The following is a 14,155-nucleotide window of genomic DNA, read 5'->3' on the forward strand; positions in this document are numbered from 1 at the left end:
TTAGATTTCAGAGGCCAAGGCATCCAGTGAAGAGAGTCACAGATAATTTTAACATAGAGATATGAGCTTTTACTAAAAAGTATCTGTACTGTTTCCTTATCTCGATGTACACCCAGATGCAATGTATACAAATATATCACCCTACTAAAATGCAGGGGAAATATAAAAAAGACTTGAAAGGAATAGAAAAGAGAAATGGTCCACCACTTCAAACAGGACATGGCTAAAAAGAGTCTGAGAATGGACCAGTGGATAAGAAAGAAAAAAGCAAACAACCTATCAACTTCTAAGCTGGTTAAAGGCCAGCTTGGGTAGAGCATGATGGCTTCTGTCAGAGGAGCTAATATCCACTCTACAAGATTCTACGATAGCTCCTGAATTTCCTAAACATTTAAAGGCATTACTGCCCTTAGTGTAGGCTGAAGAGAATAAGCTGTCACTAAGATGAGGATTTACTATTGAAGGTAAAAATGAAGAGGCCTGCAGGAAGGTAGGCTGGTATTTAATTGTAGCTAATATAACAGAACCTTAGCATTTTGAAATGTAAGAGTTTCGGCTCAGGTCATGATCCTGGAGTCCCTGGATCGAGTCCCACATCAGGGTCCCTGCTCGGCGGGGAGTCTGCTTCTCCCTCTGACCCTCCCCCCTCTCATGTGCTCTCTCTCTCATAGTCTCTCTCTCAAATAAATAAAATCTTAAAAAAAAAAAAGAGTTGCGGTTTAAACTATTTGAGACATGTAGTAATTTGTCATTTTACCAAGGCACAAATCTGATTAGCATTTGCAAGCCTGAGGTAAGGGAGCAATTTGCCTACATGGTAAGTGAGCCCAGCTGGCAACCCAGCCACTGCTTTGTCTCTTTCTAGTCATCCTGCAATACACAGTGCCCTTTGTTATGTGATAAAAACTTTATTTTAAATTCACGGTAAATGTTTCTATGTATCTGATATAACGTAAGTGTAGTATTATGCTTTTTTTTAGTAGTAGGATTTATTATAATAACTTTATAAATGTAAATCTATATTTCAGAGAAGTGATAGTAATAATAATAGAAGCTACTATGTCCTGAGACTTGCTACAAACTAAGCACTATGTTAAATGTTCAAAATATAATTATTTAATGCTCTCAACAATCCTACAGGATAGGTACCTCTATCTTCATTCTCCTTAGAAAGGAGCAAATTGAGCATGAGAAAGATTAAGCAACTTGTAAAAGATCACAGATAGTAAATGAGTGTTGGGATTCAAGCTTCAATCCATCTAATGGCAGAACTATTGCTCCCAATAATGATACTATATATAGACTGCCTGGAAGAGATCATTTAATTTATGAAGTTATACATTCTGAAGAAAATTTTATGCTCTTGGATGAATGTGAGGATTTAAGGTCTCAAGATTTGTCCCTTTAGAATACTGAGGACCTATTTTGTTTCTATCCATTTGATAGATTCTAGGGAGAAAAAATCAAGCACTTGAATGGAAGAAAACCCTCATCTACAGACCAGAAAGCTGTTAACATAAACTTGCTATATGTTTGGATATCCTGCAAGATTTAACCAACTTTAAAAAAAGGGGGGGGGGGGCGCCTGGGTGGCTCAGTCAAGTTAAGCGTCTGCCTTTGGCTCAGGTCATGATCCCAGGGTCCTGGGATGGAGCCCCGCGTCGGGCTCCCTGTGGGGAGCCTGCTTCTCCCTTTCCCTCTGCTCACCACCCGCCAATCGTGCTCTCACTCTGCTTTCTCTCTCTCTCAAATAAATAAATAATCTTAAAAAAAATAGGATTTAACTAGCTTAAAACAAAACCCAATAATCATAATGGTATTTTTTTTCTAAAACACACAGGTAAAACTAGAAAGGACTTTTTTATTCATTGAGAAACCAAATATTTTTTTTTAAATGATGTTCAACAACATCAATGAGACAACTTCCACACACTAACTGGCATATTGATACAATATATGAAAGACAATACAAGAGCTTAAAATATTCACACTCTTTGATTTAGTAATTCAGCTTCCAGAAATCTGTCCATCCCTCTACCAAAATGGTTAGAGTAGGCTCCTGAAAGCGCAGGGACTTTGGTTTATTCATTACTGTATCCCCAGAATCCAGGAAGACTAGAAAGGCAGACGTGTATGAATGTGACATACACTAAGTACAGCCAGTCACCAGAGGGCCCTCACATGCAACGCTGCTGAAGAGCCAAAGGCTAGAGCAGCACCAGTCTGCCATGCCAGAAGGACGCCCTGGCTCACGGTGATTTCACCGGAGAGAGAGCAAAGGCAGGAGTGAGACAGCAGCACTGGGCTGAAGCTCAGGGATAGGGCACTGGGGACTTTCTAGTTCAGGAGCTGTGATTATTCTTTTTCCTCTTTTGCACAGAGGCTGATTGAGATTGCAAGGTTCAATTTAGTCTAACTACCCATTTCGGGTATTATATAGGAAAAGCAAAATACAGATAGCACCAGATTCTCCAAGGATGTCATACACAGGTGAGAAACAACCCATTTTCACTTACCCAAAGGGCAGCAGTTACAAAACCAGTATGAAAAACCAAACCTCACCTCTTATTGTTAGAAGAATATACTAGAGAAGGATGCCCATCTCCTTGAAAAATGTCACTGAAAGCCAAAGAGAGTTGTGAACAGTCATGGCCAATAACAAAATTTAGGAAGCTAGCAGCAAAAACTGCTATTTCGGTTCTCTCTACTTTCTAAGTAGATTAAAACAGGTAGTTGATCAGTAAGGTACCCTCAGAAGGGGCAATAAGATCACTCTCTGATAGTGAATTTGGTCACAATCTGGGTGATTGCAGGATCATGCATAATCTCCATGATGGAGTCCAGGTAACCAGGTTATAGAACTTCTGGACTGGAACATAACCAAAGAATGTCTCACCAGGAGAGAGGTGCTCTACACACACGCTAGCAAAGTGAAGGCCTAAGGAGAACATGCAGTAAAAACCCAGCAGAGAGAGTCACAGTCAATCTGCAGCTGACCATGCATGCATCCCTGAGGGTATTAACACCCTGCCAAAAAGCACACACCCTTGCTTCCCTCTGCTGACAATGTCAGTGCTTCACTTTCCATGCTCCAAATGCAGGATTCAGAACAAAATGGGACCCCATTATTTTGTGTTAATTTCTCACTGAACAAGTAGCCTCTATCTATCCAAACTGAGAAGGAACTCAAATGGGCTCCAAAAAATATTCCCCCTATTCTATGGGAATTTTTGCAGAATATGGCTGCAAAGCCTCAGAGGACAGGTTTAGAACATGTGATGATAGGTATTATTTCTTAAAATGCTTAAGGATAAGGCTCACTAACTCTCTAGAAATTTTTATGGCAAATAAAGTTTGGAGAGGCATATATTTTACCAAAAAGCTAAAGAGCTCAATTTTGTGTCAGGCTCACTCAACTTAAAGGAAAATGATAAAATGATTATGTATATTCTACTCATTTGTTATATAGAAAAGGAAAAAAACAAATTCTTCATGTAGAGCCTAACATAATAGCCACCATATGTTATATACCTACCACATGCCAGGTATTTATTTTTATTACATCTAATTATCATAACCCTCAAAGGTAGATTTGATTAATTCCTATAGTATGGATAAAGAAAATGAGATTCAAAAATCACAAGTTACTGGAAGTCATCCAGCAGAGCTAGGATTCGAATCCCAGTTTTTCTGAATCCAAAGCCCACAGTATTGCTATTATACTAGAGGATTCTCAATATTTTAGGGAGGTGATACACAGTTTTTAGCATTAAAAAAATTTATTAACCACATTGTTTATAATACTGAAAAATCAGAAATAACCTAAATAACTAGTAATAAAGAACTGATTCAAACATGGAAAACGTATACAATGGATACAGTAACTAAAACTGAAATCTGAGAAGAGTAATAATAACCACAAACATTTACAGAGCACATCCCAAATTCCAGGCTCTGAGTTTAGTGCTTCACCTAAACTATCTTAGCAAATCCTCACAAGAATCCTATGGAGGTGGGTACTTTAAAAAGTCCATCATATACAGGATGAAAGAGAAGTTTAGAAAAACTAGGAATCTTGATCAGTTTCATAAAGTTATTAAGTAGGAATCAAACCCAGGTCTATCTGATTCATAGTTTGAGCTCTTAAATACTTACTATAGTACCACCTAAAAATTAGCTAAGGACATGGAAAATATATTATGAGGTAAAAAAAGCAAGTTACAAAACATTATGTACAGTATGATCCGATCTTGATTTTTAAAAAGTTTTACTGAGATATAATTCACATTACTATAAAATTCACACTTACAAAGTACACGATTTTGTTACAAAAAAAAAAAATCTGATTTTTAGTACGTTCACAGAGTTGTACAACCATCATCACTACCTAATTTTAGAACATTGTCATCACCCAAAAAGAAAGCCCATACCCATTATCAGTCAGTCCCAATTCTCCTTCGCTTCCATCTCTGATATCCCCTCATCTGCTTTCTGTCTATGGATTTGCCTATTCTGGACATTTTATATAAATGGGATCATACAATATGTGGTCTTTTGTGACTGGCTTCTTTCACTTAGTATGTTGAGCCATGTATCATCCCTCATTCCTTTTACTGCTGAATTATATTCCATTGTATAGATAACCACATTTAGTGTATCTATTCATCAACTGATGGACATTTGGGTTGTTTTATTTCTGGCCTATTAGGAATAATGCTGCTATGAACATTTGTGTAAATGTTTTTATACAGACATATGTTTCCATTTATTTTGAGTACATAGCTAAAAGTGGACTGTGTCATATAACACTATGTTTAACACTTTGAGGAACTGCCAGACTATGCTCCAAAATGGCTGCACTGTTTTACATTCCCACCAGCAATGTGTGAAGGTTCTAATTTCTCCAGATCCTTACTAACTTGTTACTGTCTTTTTTATTTTAGTTATCTTAGTGGATGTGAAAAAGTATCTCATTGTGGTTGGATTTTTAAATATCCACGGTATGTGGGTACAATGTGCACAGAAAAATGTTTTGAAGGACAGATATGGTAGACTGTCTCTATACCCATGACAACGACACTCCAGAAGGGCAGAGATCGGGGTGCCTGGGTGGCTCAGTCGTTAAGCGTCTGCCTTCTGCTCAGGTCACGGTCCCAGGGTCCTGGGATCAAGCCCCACATCGGGCTCCCTGCTCAGCGGGAAGCCTGCTTCTCCCTCTCCCACTCCCCCTGCTTGTGTTCCCTCTCTCGCTGTGTCTCTCTGTCAAATAAATAAAATCTTAAAAAAAGAAATTAAAGTGCAGAGATCTTGGTGTGCTTTGTTCACTAACAAGCAAGTGCCTGGCACACTGCCAGCCCTCAATAAATACTTGCTGGATACTTACATGTTTTTCTAATTTATCCATATTAAAATTGTTTTTTTTTAAAGTTTACTTTACAGAGAGAGAGAGAGAACACGAGTGGGGAGAGGGCAGAGGGAGAGAATCTCAAGCAGACCCCCTGCTGAGTGCAGAGCCCGTTGCAGGGCTCAATCTCCACGAGATCTCATGGAGCACGACCCATGAGATCATGACCTGAGCTGAAATCACGAGTCGGACACTTAACCGACTGCACCACCCAGGCGCCCCTAAAACTGTTTTTGAAAAGATTTCAAGTTCTCTTCAAATTTAAAAATGCATAAAAGTAAAATTGTCCATCTTGACTAACTATTCCAAATAGAGTATTCTGAAATAAGGAAATTCTCTGGTATCAAGCAGTAACAATCAAACTTACTCAATTTCCTGCAGGCCTTTCTCAAATCTTTAGACAGTTAAGCTATCTGTATATAAAAGAAATGTTAATGACAGAACTTTTTCCACTGGGAATGTACAATTAGTGAAGGACCCTTAGAGTATTATTTATGAGCTCCAAGTTCTTTCTTTTGTGTCCCATCTCCAGACCAGGGCCAGTTGCCAAAAAGGATCTATCAATCTGGCCTTTAGCTCTATTTACAATAAGGAAGATGCCACTCTAAAAATGTCTAACAAACACACAGATTCATGAAGCATATTTTTTAAAGAAAACAGTCTGGATCACATTTATCTACTTATTTATTTGTTTAGCTATTTCAAGTCTCACCCCACACATGGCATGCACCATTTTTCAAAGCCAGCCAGCTGGAAGAGTGTGGGAAAGCTAGTAAGTGAAAAGAGAAAGACAGTTTGCTCAGCAGGGAGAGTCTAGACATTCCTTACCTGCTTTACTTGTAGCCCATGACTCCAGATCCTCTCTAGGAGGTCACAAAGGCTGGCGATCAAGGTGTTCTCCTCCACCCCTGTGATGTTCACCTCCCCGTGCCCTAGTTCCACAGCCTCTCGGCCCATCTTCTCCACCAGCATCCTCTTGGTCTACAAGGAATCAGTCAGTAGGATTAGATAACCACAGTGAGCAGGATCACATGCAACTAGAAAGGGCTGTGGTGACCCATACAGCACATCTGCTGGGCTGGGAAGGACAAGATAGTAAGACCAAGAGACATAAAGTATATTTATTCCCCATCATATAGGTCAGGTTCTGGTGGAGTACATTCTTTAAAAGTTCAGTTACGGGGCGCCTGGGTGGCTTAGTCATTGAGCGTCTGCCTTCGGCTCAGGTCATGGTCCCAGGGTCCTGGGATCAAGCCCCACATGGGGCTCCCTGCTCAACGGGAAGCCTGCTTCTCCCCCTCCCACTCCCCCTGCTTGTGTTCCCTCTCTCGTTGTGTCTCTGTCAAATAAATAAATACATATAATCTTTTAAAAAAATAAAAGTTCAGTTACAAAGATAAGAACACAGCAATCACTGTATGACCATGAGCAAGTGATACCATCACTCTGGATTAATTTTTTGCATTTATGAGATGAAAGAGTTGAATAAAACCCTTTGGTCACAGTCACTTCCGACATTCTCTGTTTCTCATTGTTTAACTGATCTTACCAAACAAACCTGCAAGCATTTAAGGTTAGAAATACATCTGACGTACCTGTCAAGGGGATCAAAATTAAGGACAAATAATTTACTTTTGTTTTTTCTTTCTTCCAAGATTTTATTTAAATTCAAGTTAGTTCACATATAGTATAGCATTAGTTTCAGGGGTAGAATTTAGTGATTCATCAGTTGCATATAACACCCAGTGCTCATTACCTCAAGTGCCCTCCTTAAAGCCCATCAATCAACTACCCCATCCTCCCACCCATCTGCCCTCCAGCAACCCTCAGTTTGTTCCCTAGAGTTAAGAGTCTCTCATGGTTTGCCTCCCCGTCTTTATCTTATTTTATTTTTCCTTCCCTTCCCCTATGTTCATCTGTTTTGTTTCTTAAATTCCACATAAGTGAAATCATATATTTGTCTTTCTCTGACTTATTTCACTTAGCATAATGCCCTCTAGTTCCATCCACGTTGTTGCAAATGGCTGAGTAATATTCCATTGTACATATATACACATCTTTTTTTCTCCCCCCCAAGATTTTATTTTTTTGTCAGAGAGACAAGAGAGGCACAGAGAGAGCACCAGCAGGGGGAGCGGCAAGCAGAGGGAGAAGCAGGCTCCCCGCTGAGCAAGGAGCCCAATATGGGACTATGACTTGAGCCGAAGGCAGACACTTGACTGAGCCACCCAGGCGTCCTATCACTTTATTTTTTTTAATTTATTTTATCTTTTATTTTTTATTCTAATTCCAGTGTAATTAACATACAGTGTTAAATTAGTGTCAGGTGTACAATACAGTGATTCAGTAGTTCCATATATCACTCAGTGCTCATCAAGAAAAAGTGTACTCTTATCCCCTTCCTCTATTGCACCCATCCCCCTCCCACCTCCCCTTTGGCAACCATCAGTTTGTTCTCTACAGTTAAGAGTCTGTTTTTTGGTTTGTCTCTTTTCTTTGTTCGTTTCTTTCTTAAGTTCAGCATAAGAGTGAAATCATTTGTCTTTCTCTGACTGACTTATTTCACTTAGCCTAATACCCTCCAGATCCATCCATGTTGCAAATAGCAAGATTTCATTCTCTTTTCTGACTGAAGTAATCTTCCTATACATACACACCATTTCTTTTTTATCCATTCATCAATCGAGGGACACTTGGGCTGCTTCCATAATTTGGCTATTGTAAATAATGCTACTATAAACATAGGGGTATATATATCTTTTTGAATTAGTGTTTTTTGTATTCTTTGAGTAAACACCCAGTAGTACAATTGCTGGAACACAGGGTTGTCCTATTTTTAATTTTTTGAGGAACCTGCATACTATTTTCGACAGTGGCTGCACCAGTTTGCATTCTCACCAACAGTGCACAAGGGGTCCTTTTTCCCTACCATCCTTGTCAACACTTGTTTCTTGTGTTTTTGACTTTAGCTATTCCGACAGGTATGAAGTGATATCTCACTGTGGTTTTGATTTGCATTTCATTGATGATGACCATCTTTTCATGTGTCTGTTGGCCAGGTGTATGTCTTCTTTGGAGAAATGTCTGTTCACGTCTTCTGCCCATTTTTAACTGGATTATTTGTTTTACTGGTGTTGAGTTGTGTAAGTTCTTTATATATTTTGGAGACTAACCCTTTATCAGATATGTCATTTGAAAGTATCTTCTCGCATTCAGTAGGTTGCCTTTTTTTAGTTTTGTTAATTATTTCTTTTGCTGTGCAGAAGCTTTTTATTTTGATGTAGTCCCAATAGTTTATCAAGAGACATATCTAGAAAGATGTTGCTATGGCTGGTGTCAGAGAAATTACTGCCTGTGCTATCTTCTAGGATTTTTATGGTTTCAGGTCTCACATTTAGATCCTTAATCCATTTTGAGTTTATTTTTGTGTATGGTGTAAGAAAGTGGTCTAGTTTCATTCTTTTGCATGTAGCTGTCCAGTTTTCCCAACTTGTTGAAACTTTTTCCCATTGCATATTCCTGCCTCCTTTGTCAATAATTGACCAAATAATCTTGGGTTTATTTCTGGACTCTATTTTGTTCCACCGATCTAAGTGTCTATTTTTAAACATAGCACCTATTAACAATAGGTTATTGTGCACCTTAAAATATGTTAAGAGAATAGATCTCATGTTAAGTATACTTACCACAAAAACAAACAAATCCCACAAAATAACATAAGGCAATTTTTGGAAGTGATAGATATGTGTAGTGATAGATTGATTATGGTGATAGTATCATGGGTGTATGCATATGTCCAACTTGTCAAAATGTGTACATTAAAATATGTGTGTAGGGGGGCACCTGGGTGGCTCAGTTGTTAAGCGTCTGCCTTTAGCTCAGGTCATGGTCTCAGGGTCCTGGGATCGAGTCCCTCATCGAGCTCCCTGCTTGGCGGGAAGCCTGCTTCTCCCTCTCCCACTCTCCCTGCTTGTGTTCCCTCTCTCGCTGTCTCTAGCTCTCTCAAATAAATAAATGAAATATTTATAAATAAATAAATAATAAATAAATAAATAAATAGATAGATAAATAAAAATATGTGTGTAGGGACACCTGGGTGGCTCAGTCGGTTAAGCTACCCACTCTTGATCTCAGCTCAGGTCTTGATCTCCGGGTCATGAGTAGGTGTGGAGTATACTTAAGAAAAATATGTGTCATTTTTTGTATATCAAGTATACCTCAATAAAGCTTAAAAAGATTACTGTCTGTAGAACTGAAAAAACATCCCAACAATAAGCTTAAACTGAACACACTTTGGCCTGGCACATAATTGGCACCCAGTAAATTCTTGTGTCTAGATAATGATATTACTGCTATCAAATTAAAACAGGCAAAAATATTTTCATGTGTGTAAGATTAATGTGTTGAAGACTATTCAACTACAAGGACTTCATGTAAGAAATGTAAGATGTCTAAAATTGAAAACTACATCCATCTCTCAGTTTTAAAAAATACATATTAAATTAGTATCAAGCAAAGTGTGCTTGCTCTCCAGTAATGGTCTATTTATATAAAACAAATACACCTAATTCCATGTTAACAGGATCTTAAAATCAGTACTATCCCATTAAATTAACAGTATTTTTAAAGCCAAGGAAGAGTGGTCAGAGCTCAGATGTGGTCTCCCCTTGGCTGCCAAGGAAAAGAGCACACATTCACGAGCAACCATAGCTCACCTTGTTGCGGCATTCCTTCAGCAGGCCCTCTACAAATTTCCAGTTGGTTTGAGCAATCACTGATGGGGAGAGGTTGGACAGTTTGGGCTGGCGGATGGTACTACCCATATTCCTGGCTTCCTGGATGTACTTCTACAGCAAACAGAAAAATCAAAGGCTCTTTGGATCCATGCACACAAACCACAGTGGCCAGTACTAATGAGAGCCTGAAGAGGGCACTACTATCACCCCACATTTTCTTACTGCCTCTTTCTTATGCTCACAGTTGGAGGTGGAAAGCTTAAAATGCAATTCTTGCAGCGAAAAGAAAAACTAAGACAATATGGTAAGTTTTCTCTGATGTAAGGCATTTCATGAGTACTGTAATTACCTTTACTTTAATGATATAAGAGGTAAAGAGCACATGGCTAACACATAGCTAACACATGGCTGCAGCATGTAGAGCTCAGTGTACAAACCCGCTCAAATTTCAAAGTACTAATGAGAAACTCATTTTCTCCACCACGCTGCGAGGAGTTTAACTCTTGCGTCCATATCAAAAATATCTACCCTTACTATCATAGAGTATAGCCTCGCTAAATTAGGGCCTGGAAAATAAGAGTGCACATTCAAAACAACAACTGCATCTTCTGTTTTTTTTACAATGTGCTGGTGATTCTCCATATGCTATTTGTTTTAACATAGAGCTCACATCAATTCAGTGAACTGCACACTGACATCCTATCAGCAGCGCAAGTTCGCAACCAATATTTTTACCCTAGACTTTATTCCAGTAGTACAATTCTATCCATTCTATCTTTTGGTCCTCAATCTGCCCCTCCTACCAACCCCCAAGGTTAGGCTTCAATTCCTTCACCTGGACTACTGCTACCTGCCTCCTAGTTTGTTACCTACCTCCTCTCCTTTACTCCAAAGTATTCTGTCCACAGCCTCCATTACACAACAACTACCAAGCGTTTGATCCTCCATTTCTTCTACTTGAATGCTCTTATTTGTCTCTCACAATCCCATCATCCTCTAAGGCTTAAAGAGATGATGGCTCCCTCGATCTTGTTTGAATACTACCCCAGGTAGAACTGAGCTCTGATCATCAGAGATCAAACACTGACTTGCTTCTCATATGGCCCTTTCCAAAGACTATTCTACTAAAGTTATTTGTGTATCCGACTTTGTTCCCTTAATAAACTGGTATTCCCTGAGGACAAGCCTACCTCCCCTGTCATCTTTTTATTTCAAAGTGCTTACTACACTGATTTGACCAAGAAAACATGCTCAATAAACACTGCTAAAAAAAGTAATATGGAGGTGAGGTGGAAGACCCAGGGGACACTTCTAAAATAACACCAATACCCCAAATCCCTTATGCCACCTTCACAAAAAGTCTAAGCACAATCATATTCTTTAAATCAGCAGTTAAAAATTCATAACCAGGGCACCTGGGTGGCTCAGTCGGTGAAGCGACTGCCTTCGGCTCAGGTCATGATCCTGGAGTCCCGGGATCGAGTCCCGCATCGGGCTCCCTGCTCAGCAGGGAGTCTGCTTCTCCCTCTGACCCTCTCCCCTCTCGTGCTCTCTATCTCTCATTCTCTCTCTCTCAAATAATAAAATCTTTAAAAAAAAAATTCATAACCATACCTTGTAATTCTAATTTATTCCTTTGAAAAACAGCAAAGACAAAATGGTATTTGTTTTCCCATTCACTGAGGTGCCAGACACATATGAAAACAATATGCTTTAACAGGTTTTAAATGTATAAAATGTAAATTGCAGGGTCCTTTCTCAAAGAGAAGTTCCTGAAATGGGATTCTGAAGGTGAAGCTCCATTTTCACAACTTCTCTGCAACTAAGTAATGCAGGGTCTCCATCCTAAGGTTTAGAACTAGAAACTTCACTGGGAACAAGTTACAGTAGAGCTAAGAAACTCAGCTGGTGAACTCAGGAGGTCAATTCAGGAATCCCTAATCCCCAGGCACCTGATGATAACATTCCTCTCTTTTGTTCCTCTAAGAAAAAAGTCAAGATTACCTGATTTAAATTAAGATACATAAAAAACAGAAGAAAAGCTCCCCACTCCCCAATTTCAGAGATTCACAGTATTAACTCAAGTCCAGCTTTTCTTCCTTCTCATTGTAACAGAATTAACTTCTTTACTACCATACTACACACACAAAAAGCCTCACAAATTTTAAAAGTATTCTCCCAAATTTCAGACTCTTATCTTCTGAGGTTCCTATCACACTCCCCAGAGATCATACATGACTGAGTACTGAAAGGACAGTGAAAGGTTCTCTTCTTAAGCACGGACATCATTCCTAATGGGGCTACAAACAGGGTGTGGCTCAGGGAGAGGATCTACATGGTTAAAGGCTCTCTTAAGCACGGACATCATTCCTAATGGGGCTACAAACGGTGTGGCTCAGGGAGAGGATCTACATGGTTAATAGCCAGCTGTCACTTGCAGAACATCGTACATTCTGGATTTGTCATAATCAAGGCCCAGTATCAGGTATCAGGAATTAACCCTAGTATTAACCCTTCTTTATGGGGGGAGGTCATTGCTAAGACATTTGAATTAGATCAGAGGCCAAGGAAATGGGAAAGAGAAGGAGAGTATAAAATAGTCATAGTGTCAGTTTGTCACTCTTAAGGTGTCTTACCTCTCTCTGGTCATTATCTAAACGCAGGTGTTCTGTGTGCTGCTTCTGCCGATCTTTCCGCCTCCACTGGGCAGGGGCATTCCTTTTTGTCCACCTGACAGAATCCAAGCAGGCAAATTATGAACATCGCACTAAAAAAGTAAGGTCAAGTTACTGACAGGAGAGAACCTGAACATGTAGGGAATAACACTGGGCATGGAAAAACCACCAAAAAGTCACCAGAGATAGCTAAGAGACCTTGAAGAAAAGGAGCTTAGACCTCAGTGACTAGACAAGAGAAACTCCTCAGGGAACATAGACATAGCTCTCTTAAAACATGTACAAAAACACTTCATATGCAGACCCAAAACTATACTCATTCAACTTTGTCTGGGCTTTGATACACTCATCTCCAAAAGTAAATAAAAAAGAGCAACCCTGCTAAAGTAACTACTCTCAGTTCAGACTCCAATTATTTCAATTACCACTTACTGAAGATACAATGCTAGCTAGGTATGGTATGGAATTTAGCTGAGAGATGACAGCAACCTATCTGCAGCCTGGCTTTCTGCAGCTGCTGGGCATGTGGAGCTATCCCAATTTGCAGAGTAGAGACAGGAATTAATTATACTTTGTCACCTGTATTCTTGTTCAAACAAGTGAACAACCTGACAGTCTGGGTCTTTTCCATATTTGCTTTACAAAATTCCAGGAGTCTTCTATCAGCTCAGGCCCAGACACTGGATAGCCCTTACCACCTTGGTTAGGGAGCTGGATCAGGGAATCCCTGGGGTTGACTCACTTGTTGCTGGCTGGTCCAGTGGAAAGTACATCAGACTGCAACTTAGGGAAAAAGCCTGGCTCATACTTCCCTTGTCCAATCTTCATGTCAAGTAAATGGGGGTGAATCGCCGTATGGTCAATTTTTGCCAGACGCAGTTCAATTGCTTTCTCTGGAGAACAAAAATAAGTCAATTTTTTTTTTAATATACCATATTTTAGGCCATAAAATAAGTCTCAATACATTTAAGATCATTTGAATCATACAAAGTATGTCCTCTGACCACAATAATCAATAATAACATCTTAAAACTAAGTAACACACTTCTATATATAACTCATGGGTCAAAAAGAAATGAAAAGAGAAAGTTTTCTGAAACTGAATAAAGATGAAAACATAAAATATCAGCATATGTCATTAAAATATTACTCAAAAGGAGATTTACAGCACTAAATACCTATTTTAGAAAAGGAAGGTCTCAAACGAATGACCTCAGCTTCCACCTTAAGAAACTAGAAAAAGACAAGGAAATTAAATCCAGAGCAAATACAAGAAAGGAAATAATAAAGGGCAGAGTAAAATCAATGAAATAGCAAACAGAGAAAATTAAAAATCCAAA

The 14,155-nt window shown here is 39.2% G+C and overlaps 1 protein-coding gene across 3 annotated transcripts in view; it reads right to left on the reverse strand.

The window, feature by feature from the left end:
* Positions 1-14,155, reverse strand: part of DENND5A (DENN domain containing 5A) — a 112,580-nt gene that overhangs the window by 21,326 nt on the left and 77,099 nt on the right. For all 3 annotated transcript variants that reach the window (XM_027578364.2, XM_027578362.2, XM_027578363.2), the window contains exons 9-12: positions 13,558-13,708; positions 12,777-12,870; positions 10,120-10,251; positions 6,233-6,385 (exon numbers count right to left, since the gene is read on the reverse strand). In XM_027578364.2, the coding sequence (XP_027434165.1) occupies positions 6,233-6,385; positions 10,120-10,251; positions 12,777-12,870; positions 13,558-13,708 (530 nt within the window). The remainder of the gene's footprint in view (positions 1-6,232; positions 6,386-10,119; positions 10,252-12,776; positions 12,871-13,557; positions 13,709-14,155) is intronic.

The sequence above is a fragment of the Zalophus californianus genome, chromosome 11 (genome assembly GCF_009762305.2).
Source record: "Zalophus californianus isolate mZalCal1 chromosome 11, mZalCal1.pri.v2, whole genome shotgun sequence".
Taxonomy (NCBI): Eukaryota; Metazoa; Chordata; class Mammalia; order Carnivora; family Otariidae; genus Zalophus; species Zalophus californianus.